A 26569-nucleotide genomic window follows, 5' to 3' on the forward strand; every position below is an offset into this window, starting at 1 on the left:
CATCCATCATTTTACAATACTGAAGTTTCATATTAGACTTACTTTGGAGAAAGGGTTCTACGGCTTAAAAAAGATTTGAAAAGTTACTAATCTTGATCAGTAATTCCTAAAAAATCCAAAAGACATCAACGAGGCTAGCTTTGGATTTGCACAAGGCATAAAAATTTGCGGATATTGTGCACTTCACAGAGAACATTTTCAAGTTTATAACTGCACTTGCTGATGCTGTCATTTCTTTCTTCTTTTTTCTCAACTACTGCATTACAACTGACCTCAATAAGGAAGGCAAAATAAATATGGAAGGCAAAATAATATGATTTGCCTTTTTTCTTAAAGATTTATTTATTTTAAAGAGAGAGAGAACGAAAATGCACACAAGTGGGGGGAAGGCCAGATGGAGAGAATCTCAATAAGCAGAGTCTGATTTGGGGCTCCACTTTACGACTATGAGGCCTGAGCCAAGATCAAGAATTAAATGCTCAACCAACTGCAGCACAAAGATGCCCCTGATTTGGCTTTTTAAAAAATTTTATTTATTTACTTATGAGAGACAGGGGGGTAGGGTGGGGGGTGGGAGGCAGAGACACAGGCAGAGGGAGAAGCAGGCTCCATGCAGGGAGTCTGACGTGGGACTCGAGCTCGGGTCTCTAGGATCACGTCCTGGGCCAAAGGCGGTGCTAAACCGCTGAGCCACCTGGGCTGCCCCGATTTGGCTTTTAAAGTAATGACGGAATAATGACCACAATTATAAAAAGTCAAATAATTTTGACATACAATGGAACAGTGGTTAGGAGAAAATGATGAAAGGAGAGGCTGGTACTATTTAAATCAATTTAGCTTTCTAAATGCTAATTTGTAATCATACCAAAATCTGAATGATTACTCTGACATTTAAATGCACCAAGATATATTAGAATTTCCATGGTATTTTCTAGCAGTTGAAACGTATGTTCAAAAAACAGGGCAGCCCCAGTGGCCCAGCGGTTTGGCACTGCCTTCGGCCCAGGATGTGATCCTGGAGACCCAGGATCGAGTCCCACACCGGGCTCCCTGCATGGAGCCTGCTTCTCCCTCTGCCTGTGTCTCTGCCTCTCTCTCTCTCTGTCATATAAATAAATAAAAGCTTTAAAAAAAAAAAAAAGACAAATCTAAAGTACTCAAGAGGTTACTGATATAAACTAATGCTTCTATTTTATTTAGAATTTAAGCCAGTGATTATTAAAGTTTTCAAATCTAATATGGGATCTTGTTTTATCTGGCTCCTTATTTTTAAAATAAAAATGGGGATCCCTGGGTGGCGCAGCGATTGTTTCTTCAATGCAAATAAGACAAAATATAAGAAAACTACAATCTTAACACTGTCACAGGAGGGAGATAGATCACAGAAAGAGGGAGATTGTGGCATGAAAACAGATAACCACCTCTATCAGCCTTTAACTAGAGATATTTAAATTTTTTTGGCACAAATGCTTTATAGGAAATTTTAACACTATGTGAAAAGATACCATTATAACATCACAAAAGAGGAGGGAGTGGATATTAAAATGTATTCTTTACCTCTACCTTAAGTAGACTTCATCAGCCCTGACTGGATAACACAAAGAAAAGTGAGATATCATCATCTATAAAAAAATTACTACAGTTAATAGAAACAGATGTACTTAATCTCTACCTGTTAAATGAGAAAATACTTTAAAACAGAAAGAAAAGTAGGGCGCATGGGTGCTGCAGTTGGTTGAGCATCTAACTCTTGGTTAGTTGGCTCTGTCAGTTAAGCATCTGCCTTTGGCTCAGGTATGGTCCTAGGGTCATGGGACTGATTCCAACATCAGGCTCTCTGCTCAGTGGGGAGTCTGCTTCTCCCCCTTCCTCACCCCCGCCCCCTTGTGCTCTCTCAGTCTCAAATGAATGAAATTTTTAAGAAAAAAATAGAAAAGTTATTCTATTATTAAATAATATCCATACAAGATATTCAATCCTCAGTTTTGTCAGAATATGTTTTTTCCAACTGATTTATTTACCTAAAGACTGGTTTCAAAAATACAACTCACTGGCTATTCCAACAATTCATAGAGTTACCCTGGTACCGAATTTAAGGTCACTGTACTTTGAACAAAAGGCATGACAAATTTTTTTGCCCGGAGCTGGTAATACCAATGTTCAATTTTATTCCATATTGCTTGGCAAAATTTGTTGAAATAGATGTAAGACAGGAAAATGCTGGAGAAATCTGTTACTTTAATGGCACATATCAAAACAGCACTGAACTAGAAAGGAAATCTGGAGCTTTATAAAAATAGTCAATGTAAAATAGATGTTCTATTCAAGAATATCAAATGTACATGATACTGTTTCTTCCAACCCTTTGCTATAAAAATTTGGTTAGAATAATGCATTGTAAGAAAACTACAATTCTATTGTAAAAATTTCCTTGCTGCTTTGCATCCAATTTACATTTAGATAAAACTATCATGAAATATGTACATCCTAATTCAAGGATGATTTTGAGCTGGCAGGACCTGAAATTCACAGTCTGTCTCTGCCCGAGAGTGAAAATTTTAATATGGAGAACTATTATTATCTGGAAATGTTTGCCTGAATCTTTGACACCTAAAAGAAGATCTTTGTTATACTGCTGATTTCAATATCTAGTATAAAAAAAGTTTATGTATGCAACATTTTGGGATCCTATTATGAAATAAGAGCATTTCCTTATTGTTTTAAGTAAATCCAACCAACATATCAGCAATTTTGATTGTAGCCTTCTTTCTGTTGTACTGCCTTTATTATTTAATAATATGTATTATCACAGATGGTGGACAGCCAATAAGATAAATTTGGGTAGCTATCCAACTAAAATATGTGGTATCTTACAGGTAACTTAAGCTGTGCCAGCTCACATCATTTTTAAAAGCCTGAAGGATTTTTATTCCCCTCACAAATAGACAATATCCACAAGCACATCAGCACCTAAAAGATCTATAATACTAATGCAATCTTACTCTCAGTTTTTAAGAACTACCTTTACTTGCCATACTCAGACTTCTCCAGCTCCTTTATTCTGGACCCATTTTAATTTGCATTCATGTATGTTTAAAGGAGCACACCAAGTCTACAGAATTGATGAAATGCAATCTTATTTGCCATTTTCTTACAATTTACAAAGCATAACTATTTCTTGGCATTTTCTCTTCTCTGGCTTTCCCTTAAAGGCTTTATTTATTGAATAATATAAACCAAAAATTAAAATAAAGTTGGACTTTCTCTCCTATTCATAAGATCTTTTAAGTGTTCAGATCTTCAATCAGAATGAAACAGCCATATAGAGCAACTGCTGTGGGAGGAAAAAGCAAATTTTTAAGATAACTTATTCTGGAAATGTTGGCATTTTGAGACTACTTACAATAGTAAAATTTAGAACAGTGATTTCACAACTTTTCTCCCGGTGTGACACTCATGATGGAGTAACATACTCCTGTATAATAATATCCCTATAGACATTTCCTTGAACATGAATCCCTAGATCCTTAAAACAATTTCTTTGGGATAGACACTTTTAAGTGCAAATGTTGTGTCACAGAATAGGCACACTACACACTTTAAACATATCACCAAAGTGCATTTTCAAAGCCAGTATCAATCTACGCTTTCACTGTGACAATGCCCACCAATCTTTAAATATCTGATGTTTTTTTAAAAAGCGGTATTCCATTATTATTCTCTATAGCAATACACTTATAACCCCCAAAAGTGAGGGGTTTTTTTTGTGAGTTGTTTTTTAAAAGAAATTGTTCTATCATTCAAATATTAGCTCTGATTCTCAATGTTACTATATATCATAACCACTTACAAAGCTTTGGTTTAAAGTTCATGCTCCCCGTTCCAAATTTAACCTTCTCTGGAGAGAGGTCAAAGGAATCCTTACTTTTATAGAGCTCCAGGGTGCCTCAGTGGCACAATCAGTTAAGCGTCCAACTCTTAGTTTCAGCTCAAGTCGTGATCTCATGGATAATGAGACTGAGCTCCAAGACAGGCTCCATATTCAGCAAGGAGTCTACTTAAGACTCTCTCCCCCTCTCAATTAAATAAATCAATCTTAAAAAAAGAAAGAGCTCCAAAAGTGATGCATTATCAGGATTAGCTATAGTCTATATATATATATAAATCCTGCATATTCCACATCGGAAATTGCCCAAAATTAAGAAATTATTCTTGAGGCACCTAAGTGGCTCAGTCAGTTAAGCATCTGACCCCTGATTTCAGGTCAGGTCATGTTCTCAAGGGTCATGAGATAGAGCCCTGTGCTAGGCTCTGCACTTAGCAGGGAGTCTGCTTCAGATTCTCTCTCCTTCTGCCCCCTCCCCCAATCACAGGTGGGCATGTGGGTGCTCCCTCCCTCTCAAATAAATCTTTAAAAAAAGAGAAATTATTAATAGAATCTTCTATTAAAAATTAAAGACCCAAATTGTGCCATATAGCAGAAAACTCATTAGGACATAAGAAGCCCAATGGGTTGTCATGGTTACTTAGTTATTTTAGAAAATGAGGATTAATCATAATACTATGTTTTGCTGACATAAAAATACATCTAATATTTTTAAAACTCTACTATAGTATAACATACTGAAGCCAAATTTCTCAGTAATGTCAGCTTGTGCTGACTGCCCTTAAAATTCAGACTAAAAGCAGTATTTATCAGATAAAACATGTGTGAAAAGCTGTTAGTTCAGGCATATCTTGGATTGCCAAATTTGATGTTACTATAAATCATCTTAAATCTAAATATTTCCAAAAAGGAATACCATCTTTTTCAAAAGACTAGCTAGGATCATTTAATGAATTACATATTATCTTAGTTATGCAGAGAGAGTATAGACACAGTAGTTGAGAGCATCACTTTGAAACAAAATGGATACTGCAAAATTAGAATTTTGACTGTTAACTTACTATCTGTAGGCAAATTAGTTAACCTCTCTAAGTTGCTGTTTCCATACTTAGGAGATGTGAAAATTAAGAGTTGAAATCTAGCTCCCCAGGTAACATGCTTGAACTATTTTCTCTCCTTCATTAATGGGGTGGTTCTCAACCAGAGGATAAGAGGATATTTGACAATACCTGGAGATATACTATATATACCTGGAGATATTTTCAGCAGCACAAGTTGGAAGGGAGGGGAGGAGTTAGGGGAAAGGAAGAGAATGTGCTACAGATATCTAATGTGTTAGGCAGAGATGCTGCTAAATATCCTACATTTATAAGACAACCCCACCCCTAACCTCAAAAATTATCAAGGTTAAGGTTGAGGAACCTTGCTTTGATGACTACCTAAGAATCATCTGTAATTGACACAAAAACTCCCAGTATAGTACGCTACCACTAAAGTGATGTCAGATTTATTCAACAGACATTTACTTAGCATAGCATATACAATGGTCAAGCACTATACCAGGTTCCACTTTAAAAGTATGTCTTAATTTTTAGAATGAGTTGGCATTTCTCTCTTCCAAACTTATTTTGATCAATCAGCTTAGAACTTTTTTGTTCTAAAAACCACTAAACACTGACACTAAATGCAGTTGTATAGAGGGAAACATTTAAGAGCTATTTATTTGCTGGCTATGTAAATGGGTTACAGAACCATTATTTCAAGATTTCATAATTTATAAGAAGTCAAAAGATTATCTGGACAGAGTATATCAGAACTTCCAAGCAGGCAGCCTGAATACTTTTCCTTTGCAAAACCTTCCCAGGTGACTTTGACATAGTCCTCCTCCACCTTTATGGAAACAGGCACAGAGCCAGTATCAGGCACACATTTGGTTACCAGTTCAGTTTTCCTTTCAGGAGTCTAAGGACACATATATTCAACCAGAATAGACCCACTTCTTTTGCCGTGAACCCTTGTCATTTAACATACATTAGGGTCAGACACTCTACCTGTTAGCTGAATATAGCTCCTCTAAGAGCATATCCTTTAATGTACAGTGGTAGTATTAAATAGTTTTCTCTTTTTAAATAAAAGGAAATTTTACAAAGTAATTCCAGCTATTCTGCAGGAACTTTTAGATCTCATAATTTAGAAGTATGATTATTAGTCTTACAAGGGAGAGGAAAAAAATAAACTTAACTCCTCTCCTGAGAAAATGTCTTTATTAGTGTTATAAAATACACCATTTTGCATGCACACTAAGTACTCTCCTTCAAGAGGACACTGTTATTATACATATTATTTATTGTTTATAGCAACATTGTTATATACAGTGTCTCAGTAAAACAATTAACATAGTAATACTTGGTAAGATTTGGTTTGGTCCACCTAACATAGTAAGAATTAATGAGAAAATACTACTAGCACAAAGATAAGAGAACAATTTATCAAATAGATTACCACAAAAATCATTTATCAGTATAAAACATTTTAGAAAATAATGTAGGCAGCAGGATACAAAGAATATTTCTTAAAATTGACGAAGGCACTAACCTAGGTATCTAACAATCTTGAGGAGCTGAATAGATTTAAACAAAATAAAGTCAAAAACAAGGTAACTCACCTGGGGAAGGAATAGGCATGAAAATGTAACTTTCAGTAATATTTAACTACACATCACTAAATTCATTTTTCAAGTTTTCTTCTTTCTTACTGGGTATTTAGACTAAGACACTAACAAAAAAATTTCTCTGGGTTATAACAAATAGACAAGTAAAACTTTAATGATTTTTTTAAGTCCATCTAAAACCTAAAATTTAGGGTATTATCTCTATTTTCAAATAGAATCAAAATTTCCAATCAAACTAGGATACCCAAGTATTCACTGAGCAAACATTTAAGCCAAATACTATTAAGAAGGCAAAAAAGTAAATATGAAAAGGTAGAGATGGGTATGAACAGAAAAGAGGTAAAAACAGGAAATACTCTTACCATTCTAATAACCAGCCAATTTACTAATATCAAAAGATAACCCATTTGAATCAATTTGTAAATGTGTATGTGTAATTTTAAAATACCTTTTCAACAAAAGAGATTTTACATTAAATATAACCTATTAAAGAACTCTGTAACGGTATCACTAGTTCTAGAAATGGAAAAAGTGGCCTCCTAAAGTCAGGTTCAAACTAATTTTAGGTCTAATTCCCTGGTGTTCTTAATTTCTACTTCCTCCAAAATATGAAAATAAGAATCCACAATGTGGTCCTTTGAAAATTATTTTTTTAAAAAAGAAGAGAACAAACCATTAATGCTTCAAAATATCTTTAATACCATCACTTCAATTCGAATGCGAATAAAAAAATCTCATTTAAGTCTTAAGACCACTTCTAGAAACTTAATTCAGATGACAAAGCTAATCAGAACTTTCATAAAATGACCTTCATTAATCAGCATTAGGAGTAAATTAAGACAATCAAGGTACCATATCATATTTTTCTCTCATTACAATTTTGAAAATGGATCTAAGTTTAAATATCCAGATGCAATAACTATCCTAGCTTCCGTGTATCTGTAATTAAAATCCTTAATCCTAAAAAACTCAAAAATCAAATGTACTTGGACCAAAAATAAACAGTAATTCAATGCCAGTGGACAGAGGGTTAAAGAACCGGTAATTACTCAGGAGGAAAAGGAAAAATAACTTTGGTTCTAGAAAGAGAGGTAATCTTTTTTAAATGTTCAAATTCAATGATTCAGGTTACACAGAAGGATTATAAAAAATAAGTACTAAAGATTAAACTGAGGCAAAAAAAAATTTGACATGTGTGTTTGCTTTACCAACATTATGTAATATGTTGTATACAAACACACAGGTAGAAATAGACTTAAATATGCTTCTCCAACATTATTAAGATGGTGTAATTCAATTATATTTATATTCAGCCACAAATATTTCAACCTTACTTAGAAATAACATAGTAACATAAAATACATTCTAGGACATCCAAAAGCAGTAGGAAAGAGAGTTATGGTATTAATGTTTATTATAAATTCCTTTTTTTTAAAAAAAAAAAAGACTTGTTTATGAGAGAGAGAGGAAGAGAGAGAGAGAGAGAGAGAGAGAGAGAGAAAGAGGCAGAGACACAGGAGGAGGGAGAAGCAGGCTCCAGGCTGGGAGCCCAACGCGGGACTCGATCCCGGGACTCCAGGATCCTGCCCTGGGCCAAAGGCAGGCGCCAAACCGCTGAGCCACCCTGGGATCCCCTCATTATAAATTCCAAATGAGCAATAACATACATAATTTATCTTAGTATCTTAGGGTATGGATGGGTGGGGACAGCAAACACAAAGATTTTAGAGAAAGTAGAGAAAATCTTTGTGCTTAGAGATGGGTTCTTCAAGAACTGAGAATAGGTGAATCAGACAGACTTTAAAACTTGGAAAACACAGATAACCAAGGAATATGGGCTCCTTCTCTTATCCTCATAAAATAATCTGGACTTTTACCCAGCAGACAATGCTCACAGGTGCTGTTTCCAACTCCTTCAGACATTCTAAAACATTTAAATAAGATAAATGTCCATTTCCCTCATCCCCTGCAAACTCCCTTTCTGGTCCTTGACATAAAATTTTTGTCATTCTCACACCTAAAACCCACTCATGATTCTTTTCTTCAGCTGACAACCTCTATCTCACTGTGGAGTAAGAAAAAGGTTATTAGGCTAGAAGTTTGCCCATCAGGGGAAAAGATGTTCCCAGTCAATTATGTCCACAATGAACCCCACCCACCTAGGTTTTGGATCTCAGCATTTCATACCACCTCCAAAAAATAAGTGTTAACCTTGGTTCTATATTCTCCTCTCTTTTCAGCACTTTCCTTGTCCTGTCGTCAGAGCTCTGTTACAAGCCCTTTCCTACACATCATATGTCAAGCCTGTTAGACTCTAGACATCATCTCCATTCCTTTATCAAGATTCTGCCATGAGTAGTCAATATTTGCTGTCACTATTTCCTCACTATCCAAGCTCTCCTTAATGCTCTATAATCTAGCATCTTGCTCCCATTAGTTTAAAACTAAGCCTAAGTGACAATTCTTAGTCACTTTTTATAGCCATTATCTTAATTGACTTCTGTGACATTTAATTGTACTCATTATTCTCCTCTATCACTGCTTCCTCTTTTTCTTCCTGTGGTCTATCTACCTCCTTACCAGACGACTACTCTTTCTCTAGCACACTTACCTCACCTGCACACACTTCCTAGTGTTATACACACTACATGGAGGTGAGTTCACCTACAGAAGCAGTTTCTAAATTTTTGGTCCCAAGATTCCTCTACAAACTCTTAAAAATTGTTGAGGATCCCAAAGAGCTTTTATTTGCATAGGCTACAACTATCAATATTTACTATTCTAGATGTTAAAACTAAAGAAGTTTTGAAACATCAGAGTATACAAGCAAACAATTTATAAATCATCAGTGATGATGTCATCATGTATCATTAGACTCTGGAAATTTTCACTGTAAACTCATGAGAAAATGAAAGTTAAAAAGCCAGATATGTCTTAGCATTATTATTTTTTTTTAAACAAGGCAAATAATGCTTTAGCACTACTATAAAAATTGTTTTGACCTTGGGAATCCCCTCCTCTGACCATTCAAAGCCTTTAACACCTGTGTCAAAAACTCTTCTAAGTCTTCATCTCCAGCCCAACCTCTTTCCCGAGATCCAGATAGCTCCTACTGCCTATCTGAAGTACTGTCTTCATTTGGTCAATTCACAGATGTTCAAACTCAGTATTGCCCAGAATTTAATTCATTACCTTCTATGCCAAACATCTATGTTTCTCCCTTCTCTATTGTCTATCTTGGTCAAAGGCACCAACATTCATCTAAACCTTTAAATAACCCTAGGCTCCTCCTTTTCCTTCTTTACCTCATTCAGTCATCAAACACTACTGATTCTACTTTTATTTTTATTTTTTTGATTCTACTTTTATAATCTAGGGGAATCTCGAGGCTTGTTAAATGCAAACCTCCACCCCAGATCTATAGACACAAGGAACTGTTGGTAATTCACTGGCACTCAAGTTTGAGAAGCATGGCCCAGGTGGTAATATCAATAAACAAAGTTTGAGAATATGAAGAAGGGAAAGCCCAAAAGGTAAACTTGAGAACACTTTAATTAGAAGCCTGCGCACCTGAAGCTTTTCCTTCTAATATTAAACTGTGGAGGCTGGGAGTTTTTGTACAGGAGGCAGTATTCCTAACTAAATGATTTTCTTAACTTAGGTTTCACTTCCCTCCAATTCTATCCTCTATGCTACCAACTGTGGGAGCCTTCTTCATCTCTACTTTTCCTTTTGTTTCTCCTGTTTAAATGGTTCATCATTATTTAGACAAAAGTCCAAATTCCTTACTATGAAAAGTACAAGGGCTTTCAAACCCTAACTCCACCTACCTTTCACCATTCTTGCATAGCCTACCTATACCAGAAGCCTTCAAACCAGTTTAATCACCTAGGCAGGTTGGTATTTTTTTTTAAGCTTCTCAGGTGATCTAAAAGTACAGCTGGGGTTGGGAGTCACTGCCCCATGTCTTGAACAAAACTACGTGCCATGCTTCCATGCAAAAGCTAGCCTTCCTGCCTGTCTTCTCATACTTTGCCCTTGTCTTCTGGGATGAATTCATAGTCTAACAACTCAACTATTATCTCTTTTTTACTTTTTTCCCTTCTTCTCCCTGGCAGGCAGATGGAACTAGGGGCTTCCTTCTCTTTGCTCCATGGTATCTTGTGCTTACATCTATTATAGCATGGTCTACACTGTTTATGAAGCAGTCTGTTTGTCCTAAAAGACAATGATCTCATTTGAAGGTAGGGATTGTATTGTATTGTATTCATCTCTGTGCTTGGGCACAGAGGCTAGAAGAGAACAGATATGTAATAAATGCTTATTGAAAACACAGCAAAATTTTGGAATATACGGACTAGACCTAGAATGATGTAAAATGAAGAAAAACAAGATCAATACCTTCCTACCAACTAGGCAATTTCAATAACAAAGGGAAAAACCTTTCTGTTCTACAATTCTTCATTTAGAAATAAAAGGCAAATTGACATATGAAATAATTCATATATAAACTGAAATGAAAAATTTCAGTTGAAATAGACTCAAATGACTCTAACAGTGAATATCAGATGCTTTTCAGTTTTAAAAGTAAAAGGACAGAAAACAAGAAGGGTTCTGAGTGTCTGAAAAGAGTACTGGGTAGGAGGAAAATGTCCAACTGAAGAACCAAAAGCTCAAGAGATGCATATTATTTGTATTAAAATGTGGAAATAAATATCAGAAGAGCTGAAAGAATCAAAAGTGAGGTGGGGTAGAAGTGGGTGGCAGAGAACTGCTATATTTTTAAATAAACCTTCAGTACTAATTTTCATAAAAACAAAAACTATTAAGAAAATGTAATGGATCAGGGGATGGAGTACCAAAAGAAAACGACATCAGAAGACAATGAAATACTACATCAACTTTACTATTGTCGTACCAGGAAAAAAAGTAGTACTTTCACCCTACAATTGTTTACACCCAACAACTTCACTTAATGGCCTATAAAATCTGTATTTTGAGGTATGTAAAACTAAATCCCAAGGAAATTTGTTAAAATATCTAGTATAGAAATAAAACCTGGAAATCATTTTCCAGATAAGTAGCTTCTTAAATGTTCAGACAAAAAAATTTCCTTCTTCAAATTTTAAGGAAAATGTATAAGCTGTAATCATTTCCAAAATACTGTGCAGCCTGACCTAACCATTAATTTGAAAAAGTTCTGATACTGAACACAGATGAGCAAAGGTCCCCAAATTTTTAAGATTTTCTACTGCTGCCCCAAATGTCAAAATTTCTATACAAATTAAGCTAAGTATATACAATGGTTAACCAATTGTACTTCATTGAAAATTACAGCATGGCCTTTAAAAAAATATTTTTTAACTAAAAATATAGTCAAAAAGTGATTCTTGAAATTCTTTAAAGGGAAGTGGTACTTTCCTATAGACTGACTCCTTTGAATGAATTAAATACTGCAACTGTAGCTTATATTGGGAGAATGGGTACCTCTACAGAACACAGAAATATGTAACTGTTATAGGTGATCTAACTTTTACTATGTTTTTCTATTTAAAAAAAACTATCAAAAACATAAGATTTGGTTAAGAGAAAAGGGAAATAACTATAATTATTTTACTGTCCTTCATAACATAACAGCCTATGAAAGAAAAGGCATATGAAATTACTAAATAGACCAAAATCTGGAAATATCAAGAAATGTTCCAAAGTCCAGGAGATATAAAGTGAAAACATTCTTGATATAGTTTCTGAAAACTTGATACAGTTTCTGAAAACTGAAACTGTACTTTGACTAATCTAAACCTACGATTTTTAAGGACTTAAGTATGCTAATTTGAAAAAAAACCTAAACTGTGGTAATCTGGTACTACAGGGGCTACTAACGCTTACCTCAAGGGAACCTACTGCAGATAAAGTCCCGTCACTTGCACAGTCCTTTCAGCTGCCTGCCAGTTGTCTCTGTGGAAGGGAAAGCCTGATGAGTGAAAACCCCATGCCACACTCCTTTGGAGTGTCAGGGTGCCTGCACAGTACTGCACAAAACTGTCTACCTAGAGATTCCCTGATGCTTTCAATAACATAGGACTTAAAAAGATGTCACCTTTAATATTCCCTTTCCACTAAACACCAAAACCAAATGGCTGAGTACTGGGTGCTAATGACCTACTGGTGTTATCAAGAGGATATAGCTACACTAAACCAAGCAGAAAAAAGACTAAAATGGATCAAAGAGAAATAAGTTAACATTGAAGGGAAAACACAAACACACACACATACACATGCATGCATTTAAAAGTAACAGAACTCTATAATCTGAGCAGAGGAAATATTATAGGTTGTAGCCACAAAAAGTGATGTTGCAACATCAACAACTGATGCTAAATGCTAAAACCCAAAGAACTTCCTGTCTGTAGGTTTCAAAAAGATGCCATCAAGTATATCATGCTCAATGTTAACTATACCATGGATCCAAATGCCTACTTATAAAATTCCCTGTATCTTCTTAGTGGGGTCAGTAGGTGGATGGGAAGGGAAAGGATTTTTTCCAGGTATTTTTAAATATGAAAAGTGAAAACCAACAGCATGAAATTCCACAAGAAATTTCAAAAGGAAAAAAAAATGTTTATCTGTATCTCAGGAAGTAAACAAACCCTTACTCATAACCAAACTAAGAGGGAAGTATAACAAAAAAATAATAGAAAACTGTAGAACAACACAGTTCAAAAACCACTTTCATCTACTAGAATCATGAATGGCTTCCATTAAGAACATCTATACCACTAACGTACAAGTTCAGGTATGTAGCCAAAGAAACTATATTTCCTTTCTAATGTCATATAGTCTTCAGTCTGAATACTATGCTTCGTAAGGCAGAACAAAATGCCCCTCCCAGAAACTTTAGCATTAACTGTTAGCACAAGGATTGGTGGCAGGGAAGAAAAACTATTAAAAGAAAAAAGGTGATTCCAGCTTTTACTTTAATAGTACCATATTTAAAATGAAGGTACTTACCTCAGATTCTTTGTCACTTAGAGATCCCAAGCTTCCAAAACTGTGATTAGAACTTTCATTATTTGTTGAGGCCTGTTAAAGATTTTTAAACAGGTAAATATTAGGAGTAATTTTAAATGAAATATGCTAACAAGGTAAATAATCTATTTTCATAAATAAAAAGCAAGGAAGTTAAATGAAGTAAAAATAAGAAATATCAGGATGCATTGGTGGCACAAGCAGTTAAATGACCCACTCTTGGTTTCAACTCAGGTTGTGACCTCTGGGTCATGAGACGGAGCCCCGTGTTGGGCTCCATGCTCAGCACAGTGTCTCCTTGAGATTCTCTCTCCTTGTGTCTCTTTTGTGTCCTAACTCTCTCTCTAAAATAAATCAATCTTAAAAATATCAAATATTAACTTCTTAAACTATAAATATTGTGGAATTTTTGCCAAGTTTTACCAATTTTTACCATTTTACCAAGTTAATAAAGATCTGTGTTTTAGGAACTGTGCTAAGTGGATTTTTTAGAATACCAAATTCAGGAGCAAAGGAAACTGGGCTAGGATTAAAAAATCCCTAAAATTACTACCCAATATATAAAAACTGGTGCTTCCTTGAACCAAAAACATTACTGTGTTCCTTAATACCCTATACAATTTTATCAAATTCCATCATATCCCGCCTACACTCCTTTGCCTCTCTTCATACTAACAAACTGGACAAATCCTGGGTTTTTTGTTTGTTTTGGTTTAGCTTTTAAGAAAATCTTTTATTATCTTATTTTAACTGCTTCACCCAAGAGTTTCTACATTTCCTTTATAATATTTTTAAATAGCAACAAAGAGAAATAAGCTATCATTTTGTAGGATGACATCAGCTATGTTTCCAATATGTTTCTATGATGCTCATTATTTTGTAGACTTTTTGGAACATCAGTACACTAGATCAATGTTTTCCAGGAATGTTTAGATCAAAGGATGACAGGCTATGGCATATACATTAAAGATGATGCATAAATGACCTTCACATATAGGCAGGCCATCTGATATCCCTGTTTCCCTACAATTTGTTAAGAGTAGGTGCTACTGGGTAGCCCAGCCCAGGTGGCTCAGCGGTTTAGCGCCACCTTCATCCCAGGGTGTGATCCTGGAGATCCCGGATCGAGTCCCATGTCAGGCTTCTTGCATGGAGCCTGCTTCTCCCTCTGCCTGTGTCTCTGCCTCTCTCTCTCTCTCTCTCTGGGTGTCTCTCATAAATAAATAAAGTCTTTAAAAAAAAAAAAGAGTAGGTGCTACTACTAGGTATTTACCCCAAAGATACAAATGTAGTGATCCAAAGGGGCCCCTGCGCCCCAATGTCTATAGCAATGTCCACAATAGCCAAACTACAGAGAGAACCCAGATGTCCATCAACAGATGAATAAAGAACGTGTGTGCGCGCACACACACACAATGTAATATTACTCAGCTATTAAAGAAAATGAAATCTTGCCATTTGCAACAATGTGGATGGAACTAGAGGGTATTATGCTAAGCAAAATAACTCAATCAGAGAAAGACAATTATCATATGATCTCATTTACATGTGTGATTTAAAAAACAAAACAGAAGATCATAGGGGGAGGAGGGAAAATGAGATGAAATCAGAAAGGGAGACAAATGATAAGAGACTCTTAATCATAGGAAACAAACTGAGGGTTACTAAAGGGGAAGTGAGTGGGAGGATGGGGTAACTGGGTGATGGACTCAGTACTGGGTACTACATAAGACTGATGAATAGCTGAACTCTACCTGTGAAACTAATAATATACTATATATTAACTAACTGAATTTATTAATAAAATGAACAAAAAAAACAAAATAAAAGTTCTGGAAGAGGGGAAAAAGTAAGAGTAGGTGCTAATCCTACTATTAAAAGGTTGGAATTTAGCCTACAGCTACCCTCAGGCTAACTTCTAAATTGATGACACTCTGTCACTGCATACATGTCTATTACTATGCTGGACAATGTAAAGGTTGTTTTCAACACAAACCAGCACTCAAAGTGAGTACTATTGGGAGATTCAAGTACTATTGGGAGGAAGACATAATCTACTTAGAAGATTATCAAACTTGAAACAAAAAAACACCATAAACAGCAATTAAGAAGTGATAAATTAGATTGGGGGTCAATGTTTTTGAGAATCTCTAAATCCTCAGATAAAAATATAAACCCCAAACCCACAGACACATTTACAACAAAACTGGCTGACAAGGAATCTCCACGAATTCCCTTCAAATAGCAGGTGGGGACAAATCACCAATAACCACAGGACCTGTGTCATATGAGAGGAAGCAAAAGGAAACGGCGTCATCTGACAGATCTGAGAACAGAGACGCTGAAAACAGCAATCTGAGTACAAAAGCTATAACTGGAAGAATTTCTGTCCTTTCAAATAGTGATTAAGTACAGGAGGTTCACGATGAAGTCTGAAGAGGTTGGAGTTCTATGAACTCTAAAAACATCCCTCACTAGGAGTATCCCAATGTGAATAAACTACTGGGTGTGGAATCAAAACTGAACACAATAGGTACAATGAAGATAAAGAAAAGAGAATATTCAGATAAAAGCAGGGAAGAGAGCGAAGCCCAGAAATTTCAGAAAGCAAATGCCACACATTTGAAGAATGCCCCAAAACAATAGAAGAGGGAACTCTGTAAGAAAAGCCATTCTATTTTTTTAATGTTTTTTTAAAAAAGATTTTATTTATTTATCCATGAGAGACACACAAAGAGGCAGGGACATAGGCAAAGGGAGAAGCAGGCTCACTTCGGGAACCTGATGCAGGACTTGATCCCAGGACCCCAGGATCACAACCTGAGCCAAAGGCAGACGCTCAACCATTGAGCCACCCAGGAATCCCAAGAAAACCCATTCTAAACCACAAAAATGTAAAGAACAGAAAATGATTAGGTCAATCCAATGAAGTTATAATAAGGAAAAAAGAAGAAAAAGAAAAAGAAGATATGGAATAAGATGTGGAATAAGGAACACACACCCACAAAATAGCCAAAAACTGTAACCTACTATTTCAAAATGAGCTAAAAAAAACATTACAAAAATAACTCAAGACATGAGAGAACAACATAAATCAAATTTCAAAAAACTCAGATTTAAGGTTAACAGAACTGAGGGAAACATCAGAAATAGGGGGAGAAGCCTCAGAACTGAAGATTAAGTCTGAATGAACCTGAGAGAAAATACATACAATACATATCCAATAAACATTTATCCAAATGAAAGGATAGAAAAGGCAACTGATGAAGCAGTAAAAATCCAACATTCAAGTAAAAGTCTTTAAAGAGCACTACTATAAGAAAACAAATAGTAAAAACTGTAATTCAAGAAAATGTCTCTAAAAAAAAAAAAGAAATTTTGAAACTACTGACTGAAAAAGCATAACGTGCACCTAAGAATATCAACCCAAAAAGCCAACATTAAATTTTTCTAAGGCAATACTATATGCCAGAAGAAAATGGAGTAATATATTTAAGATATTCAAGAAAATATAAATGAAATGTTTTCTATTCAGCAAAATTGCTCTCCAACACTTAGAAGGCACAGATAAACTGTTACCAAATGTTGGAAATCAGGAAATACTGCTCCCATGAGCCTTCTAAAAGAACCTAGAGCACAAGTGTTAGGTAACCAAAGTGAACCTAAGAACTAATGTGGCAAGCAATAATATTATTTACTGGGATATCTGGGTGGCTGGGTGGCTGAGCCACTGGGTGGCTCAGTGGTTGGGTGTCCGCCTTTGGCTCAGAGTGTGATCCTGGAGTACCAGGATCGGGTCCCACATTGGGCTCCACGCGGGTAGTCTGCATCACCCTCTGCCTATATCTCTGCCTCTCTGTGTCTCTCATGAATGAATGAATAAAATCTTTAAAAAATAAAAAATATTATTTACTTGTTGGTAAAGATTAAATAAGAAGTACAAAGAAGAGAGTATAAAACATAATGGCTAAATGTATGCAAAGTTAATAAAATATTTTTTATTTTTTTTAATTTAGTTTTTAAAATATTTTATTTATTTATTTATGACAGACACAGAGAGAGGGAGAGAGAGAGGCAAAGACACAGGCAGAGGGAAAAGCAGGCTCCATGCATGGAGCCCACCATGGGACTCGATCCCAGGTCTCCAGGATCACACCCCGGGCCAAAGGCAGCGCCAAACTGCTGAGCCACCAGGGTTGCCCAATAAAATATTTTTAAAAATACGGGATGGAAGTTTACGGAAAGCACAAGCAAAAAAAATTTTAACTTTAAAATTTTAATTTTAAAATTATCACATTGTACTGTCATTGTGACAGTACAACTATTGTTATTTTGAGACTGCTGTAAGATACAGAATGGAGCAAATAATTATGTAACTCTATCATATGCTTTATGTCCTTGAGAACCACAACTCTTAGTATAGAAAGAAGATAACTTCGTAACTAAAAACTCTGTTCTGATTTGATTTGGGAGTATCAATAGAAGTTCATAAAGGAATTTTGTCTTTTAAAACAAACAATAAAATATATAATAGAGATTCTATTCGAAGTAATAGAATATTTCATCATGCCAATATTCCCACAAATAACTATATATTCTGGAAAAAATATAAAGAACTAGCAGTGCCTGTGTGACATAGTGGGTTAAACATGTGATCCTTGGTTTCAGCTTAGGTCATGGTCTCAGGGTTGTGAGACTGAGCTCCATGTCCAGCTCCATGCTCAGCAGAGTCTCTCTCTCTCCCCCTCTTATGCATGCACACTCTCTCTCTAAAATAAATAAAACTTAAAAAAACACACCCAACTACCAGAAGGCACTTGAGAATATACCCCACAGATAGGAAACTACAGAATTTCTAAGAAAACAAAGTATCTCAAGATACGAGACTTATAAATAGGAGAAACAGAAAATCTCTCAGAAAAATGACCCATCCATGTCACCCTAGGACAAAACCTATTGGTAAATAAGCCCTACCTACTCACACAAAGCTTCCCATAAGTTGTTCAGTGCCTAATGCATGTACATGAACAAAGCCCAATATTACCATATATCTGAGAAAAGACAAACAAAACAAAGAAATCCATAAGAAATAAAAACCACCAAGGGGGCACCAAAAAACTGCACAGAAAAATAAAACAGAACCATCACTAAATACCCTAATAACAGCAAACTATAAAAATGAAATATTTAGAGAACCACCATCAAAAAACGGAAGAAGAAAAAAAAAAACCTCCTGGAGAAAGAAAATATAATAGCTAAAAGAAAAAGAAAAAGAAAAAAAATGGATAGATTCAAAGATAAACTTGAAATCTTCACAGAAGGAGACCAAAAAGTTCAAGAGAAAAGAAAATTAGAGAATCAAAGGTCCTGGTTCAAATAATGAGGGAAGAAAGAAAAGAAAGAAAGGAAAGGAAGAAAGAAAGAAAATAAATCCAGGAGCTGAAATTATCAAAGAAATAATTCAAGAAACTTTTCTAGAACTAGAAAGCAGGAGTTTCTGCATTGAAAGACATATGCTTTAAAAAAAAAGGGGGGGGGGGGGATCCCTGGGTGGCGCAGCGGTTTGGCGCCTGCCTTTGGCCCAGGGTGCAATCCTGGAGACCCAGGATCAAATCCCACGTCGGGCTCCCGGTGCATGGAGCCTGCTTCTCCCTCTGCCTGTGTCTCTGCCTCTCTCTCTCTCTCTCTCTCTCTCTCTCTGTGACTATCATAAAAAAAAAAAAAAAGAAGAAGAAGAAGTTTGCTTAATAAACTTTAAAAAATAAAAATAAAAATAAAAAATAAAAAAAATTCAAGTAAGTTAACATATAGCGTAGTACTGGTTTCAGGAGTAAAGGACATACTTTTGACCAAGTATACTGGTTCAAGAAGACCCACATCAAAGCACATTATAATAAAATATTTTAAATGCCAGAGATTAAAGAGAAGATCCTATAAAAGCTTTTCGGAAGAATAAACAGATTACTTACAAAGGATCAGGAATCAGAATGACATTGGAATGTTCAACAGTAACTTTGGAAGCAAGAAGGCAATGGAACAATACCTTTAAAATTCTAATAAAATGATTTCCAACCTAGAATTCTACATGCAGACAAACAACCAATGGGAGGAGGAGAATATATAAGGTCTCAAATATGATACTCATTTACCTTTCCCTCAAGGAATAACCAGAGAATCTGTTCTTTCAAAGCAAAGGAATAAACCAAGAAAGAGCAAGAGATGGCATACAGGAAACAGAACTGAAATACAGGACAGACACAGGAAGAATTCCCATGATAGTCAAGAGGGGAGATTCCAGGATGATAGGCATCCAGTAGAAGGAGAGAGCAACTATCCCTGAATAAGAACAGAACAACAAAATTTCAGGAAGGATGTCTAAAGAAAATAGAAATAATATAAGAAAAACTTGTATTTGAAAATAATCAGAGATTGGCACCTCTGCTGATAACTATGTAGATGCTTCCACTGAATACTAAAAAACTTGGGATCCCTGGGTGGTGCAGCAGTTTGGTGCCTGCCTTTGGCCCAGGGCTCGATCCTGGAGACCCAGGATCGAATCCCATGTCGGGCTCCCAGTGCATGGAGCCTGCTTCTCCCTCTGCCTATGTCTCTGCCTCTCTCTCTCTCTCTCTCTCTGTGTGACTATCATAAATAAAAAAATAAAAAAAAAAAAAAGGAGGAAGGAAATTTCAAAAAAGAGGAAAAGTATTTCCATGGTCAAACAGATTTGAGGAAAAAAAATACTAAAAAACTAAAAACCATAAATCAGCCATTAACTACAGGGAAAACAGAAAGTTGTACAAATGGATAAATGTAATCATTGAGTCTGTACACACATACACACGAATATGTATACGTGTGTATGTGTATATATTTATGTACATATATAATCATATAATATTACTTAGAAATACAAAGAAAACATAATAAAAGCCTGTATGATAAAAAGGATTACTTCTGTGAAGAACGAATATAGGGTTGGAAGAAGAGAACACAGTTCTGCCAATTTTCATTACAGGTGGTAGAATAAGTTGGCGTTTGCAGCTCTAACCATGGATTTGGGTCTTTTTCTTCTCGATCTGTAGGAATTCTTTACATAATTCTGAATATGAATACTCTATGACTTGTCTTTTCATTCATACTATTTTTTGGTGTCATTTGAACATAATTACATTTATTAAACATTTGTGGCCCATTTATGAAATGTCATTATTCTTATTAAATCTCTATTGTTTTATCTTTCATATTTAGATCTGCAAGTTATCTACTATTAATTGTTGTATTATGGTAAGAGGTGAGTGTCAAGAGTCATTTTCCCCCACCTAGGATATTCAACTGATCCATCATCTATTATAAAAGATTATCCCTTTCCCCACTGCACTGCAGTATTATTACCTTTATCATCTATCAAGTTATATATATAAATGGGTCTGTTGCTGAACTTCATTCTTTTCCATTGGCCTATTTTTTCCTTTCCTGGGCTAATTCCACAGTGACTTAATTCTAATCCTTGGTATATACCTAAGAAAACTAAAAACATAAGTCTCTATAAAAACCTGTACCAGTGTTGAAAGCAGTTATATCAGTGTGGATTCAGATTATTCACATTGAAAAACAGAAACGCAAACGTCCACCAAATGTTGAATAAACAAAACCTGATACATCAATACAATGGAATATTAGTCATAAAAAGGAATAAAGTACTAATATATATTACAACCTTCACGAATTATAAAAAAAACACTATGCTAGGTGAAAAAAGACCCATACAAAATGGCACATATTGTATAATTCCATTTATGGAAATACTCAGAATAGGCAGGTCCACCAAGACAGAAAGTAGACACAGAATGTCGTATTGTATGAATCCATTTTTTTTTTTAATTTCATTTATTTGATAGAGAGAGTGTGTGCACAAGCAGGCAGAGTGGCAGGCAGGGGGAGAGGGAGAAGCAGATTCCTGGATGAGCAGTGAGTCTGAGGTGGGGCTAAGATCCCAGGACCCTGGGATCATGACCTGAACCAAAGGCAAACGCTTAACCAACTGAGCCACCAAGGAGGCTCCTGTATGAATCCATTTATATAAAATGTTCAGAAGAGGCAAATCCATAAGACAGATAACAGACTAATGGTTGCCAAGGCTAAATTGTAGGGTAGGAGAGCAGTGGAATGGGAAAGTTGTTGCTAATGTGTATGGGGTTTCCCCCAAAACGTACACTTTTGTGTACAAAAAAAGGAATTATAAAAGGAAAGATTATAAAAGTTTCAAACTATTGAGGAGAAAGGTGCATAGAAGGGGAAAGAAAGTTTGATAAAACCTAGTACATAATCATTTATATACTCAGATATTTAGTTATGTATACATTTTGAAGCCTTCCAAAAACAGATTTTGGGAGGGGTGAGAGGCAACACACTCATGGGACATTTTTTTAAATATAAAAGCAACACAGGCACATGGAAAAAAATTTCATTACAGAAATAATAAATTTCTCCCTCCCATACCAGTCCCAACATTCAGGGACAACCATTTTTTAAAAAGCGATTTTTAATGAAATTTTTGAATAGGCAATACAAATAGACTGCTTCACTTTGTTTTTTATTATCTTTCTAGAGGCTATGGGTCTAACAAATGAATCATGAAGTTGGTTTCCTTCCTTCTTAGTCAAAAAAATAACATTATGCAGACTGTCCTGCACTGCTTTCTTTTCTCTTAATATAGGTTGGAATATTCCAAATCAACACAGAATAAATTCTTCATTCCTTTTTTCCTTTGCTAACTCCTTTCTTTCAAACAGGTGCAGAGTATTCTACTATATGTACTATATTTCAAAAAGCTCTTTATTGACTCTGCCATGTAAGATTTAGTTCACTGGCACCACAGTTTCCCCTTCTTGATATATTTATCTTTTTAATTTTAAATTCTTCAAATAGTTACCTTACCCTTAAAAATACACGACTTTTAAATTCTTTTTTTTTTTTTTAATTTTTTTATTTATTTATGATAGGCACACAGTGAGAGAGAGAGGCAGAGACACAGGCAGAGGGAGAAGCAGGCTCCATGCACCGGGAGCCTGACGTGGGATTCGATCCCGGGTCTCCAGGATCGCGCCCTGGGCCAAAGGCAGGCGCCAAACCGCTGCGCCACCCAGGGATCCCTTAAATTCTTTAAACCATGTGTGATTCCTATGTAAAATAAGAAATCTTTACATTTAGCTCCTTTTCCCAACCTGACAGGTACACAATTAACTTGTACATTAGTACACTTTATAATATTTACCTTTACCTTTTACCTGTAATCCTACACCAGAGCTACAAACTCATACCACAAGGATCTGTGCAAGTAAACAGGTGAAGCAGGACTGAGGTAAAATAATAGAAGTATCATATGACAGAATAAAAGTTTTCTCTCTCTTTCCAATTTCTGGATTAGCTGTGAACACTGAATTAGTGAATGCTGCTGAATCATTGCCACTCAGGGAAATACAAAGTTAGGGTCCTGCAAGCTTCATATCACATTTTTTGTTAACCAATTAATATATAACCTTGTTCTGTATAGAAGTGTGTTTCTATTTTAAGATGCCCTATTTAATATTTATTGTTGATTCATTCACACTGAATTCATAGCCAACAGCACTGTAACTCATGCATAAACAAAGCTCATAGAACACATATCTTCTAAGGCACCTCATAACCTTCTTGTGCTCAGAACACTAGATAGCACCTTAGCACTACTACTCTTGGAGGCCATTTTAAACACAAAATTACCACCAAAAAAATCACAAGAAAGCAAAAAACATGGCACTAAGTTACTGTGAAAAGAACACGCGTTTAAACTATGAGAGCTGAAACACACAGGCAGAATGTTGCTTTGTTCAGCCTCAGGTGACTCAAGTTTTTCAACATTGCACACGCACAGGTCCTTGAATGACTAGCAAAAGTAATCAGAGAATTGATTTTGAGGTTACAAATAAATTTGAGCGAGTAGGTGAATCTGCAATTACAGAATCCTCAAATAAAGAGGACTATTCTATGTGTATCCGTCAAATCAAGCCTATAGATTATATTGTACAAACTGCAAATCCTATATAGCCTGTTTTATATATAGTCAAAATTTAAAAGGATATTAAAATCCTTCACAATAATTGCATTTTAATAAATTCACCATGTATTTTTAGAACTGCTTGATCTATAAATGTTTATAATTATCACATCTTCCTTATGGATTATTAGTCCTTAAAAAGTATCTATCTTTGTACCACTTAGGCTTTTGTTTCTGAAGAATGTTTATCTGACATTCATTCATATGTTCAAAAATATTTATTGAGGGCCTCAGTACTATGCAGATGCTAGGTAGTATAGTAATGAAAAAAAAAGCAACTCTAAGGGCCCATGGAGTTTATATTGTACAAGAAAGGAAACAATTAAAAAAAACACATAAATATTTAGTATTAGTAAGGAACCAGTAAGTACTTTTAAAGAAATTAAGTGGAGAAAGGGGTAAAATGATATAACTATCTTCTTACATAGAGCGGACAGAGAAAACCTCTTTGAAGAGGTGACACTTGAGCAAACATCTGAAGTAAGCAAAAAGCATGTTTGTAGCAGTGACAAAACAATGTGGGTGTACTGGGACAGCTGTTAGTTGAATAGGGCAATTAGTTTAAAGCTAGATCAGAAGGTTTTGTTATGGCATGATGAAGACACTGATTGTATTTTTAATGTGATGGGAAATCTTTGGAAGGTTCTGAGTTAGGGGAGAAACTGATATCAAACTTATATTCAATTTTACTCTCTTCCCTGCGATTACCTGAAATATTTTCTTTCCAGTTATTTCCAATCTTTGTCATTTTTTATATTTCTTGTCAACAGCCTAAAGATGGGTTCTCAATTGTTGTGATAATATATACTTAACTTTATTCTTTCTATATTATATAATAGTTAAAATTAAGATTTTTTGTTTCTTCTCTCTCCCTTACTTTTATTGGATTTCTTTTTATTCCTCCAACCCTGTCACAGTAATTTAGAAGCTCTATTTATAGTATCTCTGTTGCCTATGCTTAGTACTTTACTTTTAAGCAAACATAACATACATCATTACAGGTAAATCAATTTTTTACTCTATGCTCCTAGATGATTTTCATATCTTTCTCCCATTCTCCCTCTCCCAGAGCACCATCACTGTCAGAAATTTAATCCTTGTGCTTTTAGTTCTACATTACAAACTCCAGATTTACCATTAGTAAAACTTGCTTATAATACTTATAATACTAATATAAACTTTCACAGATACATTATAACCACGAATTTAAATAAAACCATTATAACAGTCATTGCTCAACACTATCTTACATTCTGTAGCTTCATCTATATTTTTAAACTTAAATAAGTATTAAAAATACAAGCTTATCCAGAAAGAACCCTAAACCAACATTAATTCATCATCCAACATATATACAGTTCATACTCAAATTTCCTGAGCTATCTCAAAAACATCCTTTATAACCATTTTTCTCCCAATCCAGGAGCAAATCAGGAATCACAGATTCAATCTGGCTATGAGTCTTTTGTCTCAACCAATCTAGAATAGTCCCTCTGCCTCCCTTTGTTTTTCATGGCACTGAACACTCTGAAGAAAGAGTTCAGGCCAATTGTCTGGCAAGATGCTGCAGGAGTATTTTCTTATGACTACATTCAAATCAAACATTTCCACCATGGGGGAAAAAAAAACCCCAACACTTCCACCATGAGAATTATAGGTGATCTGTATTCCTCTTGTTGCATCACCTAAGAAAGCACCTAACGTCAAACTGGGTCACTGCCAATAAAAACATTTGACCTTGCTTATTATGGTGGTAACAAACAAATCTCTCCATTTTAAATACCCATTTTCTCTTTTATAATAAGTAACTCATCTAAAATGTGAAACTTTGAGACCTTAAAAATACAATGGTCTCAAAAACATTTTACTAAATGATTTTAATTTCCAGATGATCCTTGCCTTAATTAGTAATTATGCTGCAGAATACTGAATGTTAACTTTGATTCTTCTTCTTTTTTTTTTTTTTTTAATTTAATTATGATAGTCACAGAGAGAGAGAGAGAGAGGCAAAGACATAGGCAGAGGGAGAAGCAGGCTCCATGCACCGGGAGCCTGATGTGGGATTCGATCCTGGGTCTCCAGGATCGCGCCCTGGGCCAAAGGCAGGCGCCAAACCGCTGCGCCACCCAGGGATCCCTGTTAACTTTGATTCTATATTAGCTGACATTCTTCCAAGAGACTAACCACATAACAACAAGCATACCGAGATTGGTTCCTAAGTACTATTATCCACTAAAATCAAGTAGGGCTCGTGGAGAAAAATCTGTTCACATTCCTTGCAGAGACCACAACGATAATAGAGAAAAGATAATAGGGACTGTCTATACATGAGCACAAAAATTTGCAAAAATGTTTACATCTTTTTTTTTAAGATTTTATTATTTATTCATGAGAGACACAGAGACAGAGACAGAGAGGCAGAGACACTGGCAGAGGAAGAAGCAGGCTCCATGCAGGGAGCCCGATGCAGGACTCAATCCCGAGACTCCAGGATCACACCCTGAGCCGAAGGCAGACGCCCAACTGCTGAGCCACCCAGGCGTCTCTACATCTCTTAAATCTAAATAAAGAGAATGCAAGTATTCTTTGAACAATATTTTCAATTTTCTATAGGCATAATATTTTTTTCAAAGTAAAAGTTGTTTAAGGGGGGGGGCGGTGGAGGAGAAATCCTGCAGCAATGTATAAATATATGACTATAAAATATAATAAAATAAATACATAAATGAGTGTAGAAAGTATCATCATAATACTAAAAATAGAATATGTTACTTTAAAACACCAGGAAAAGGGGCAGCCCAGGTAGCTCAGCGGTTTAGCGCCGCCTTCAGCCCAGGGCGTGATCCTGGAGACTGGGGATCCAGTCTCACTTCAGACTTCCTGC

The 26569-nt window shown here is 35.5% G+C and overlaps 1 protein-coding gene across 4 annotated transcripts in view; it reads right to left on the minus strand.

The window, feature by feature from the left end:
• The window catches only part of TLK1 (tousled like kinase 1), a 148582-nt gene that overhangs the window by 71854 nt on the left and 50159 nt on the right, over positions 1 to 26569 (minus strand). For all 4 annotated transcript variants that reach the window (XM_025994065.2, XM_072751901.1, XM_072751903.1 and 1 more), the window contains one exon: positions 13569 to 13640. In XM_025994065.2, coding sequence (XP_025849850.1) covers positions 13569 to 13640 — 72 coding nt within the window. The remainder of the gene's footprint in view (positions 1 to 13568; positions 13641 to 26569) is intronic.

This window comes from Vulpes vulpes, chromosome 3 (genome assembly GCF_048418805.1).
Source record: "Vulpes vulpes isolate BD-2025 chromosome 3, VulVul3, whole genome shotgun sequence".
Taxonomy (NCBI): Eukaryota; Metazoa; Chordata; class Mammalia; order Carnivora; family Canidae; genus Vulpes; species Vulpes vulpes.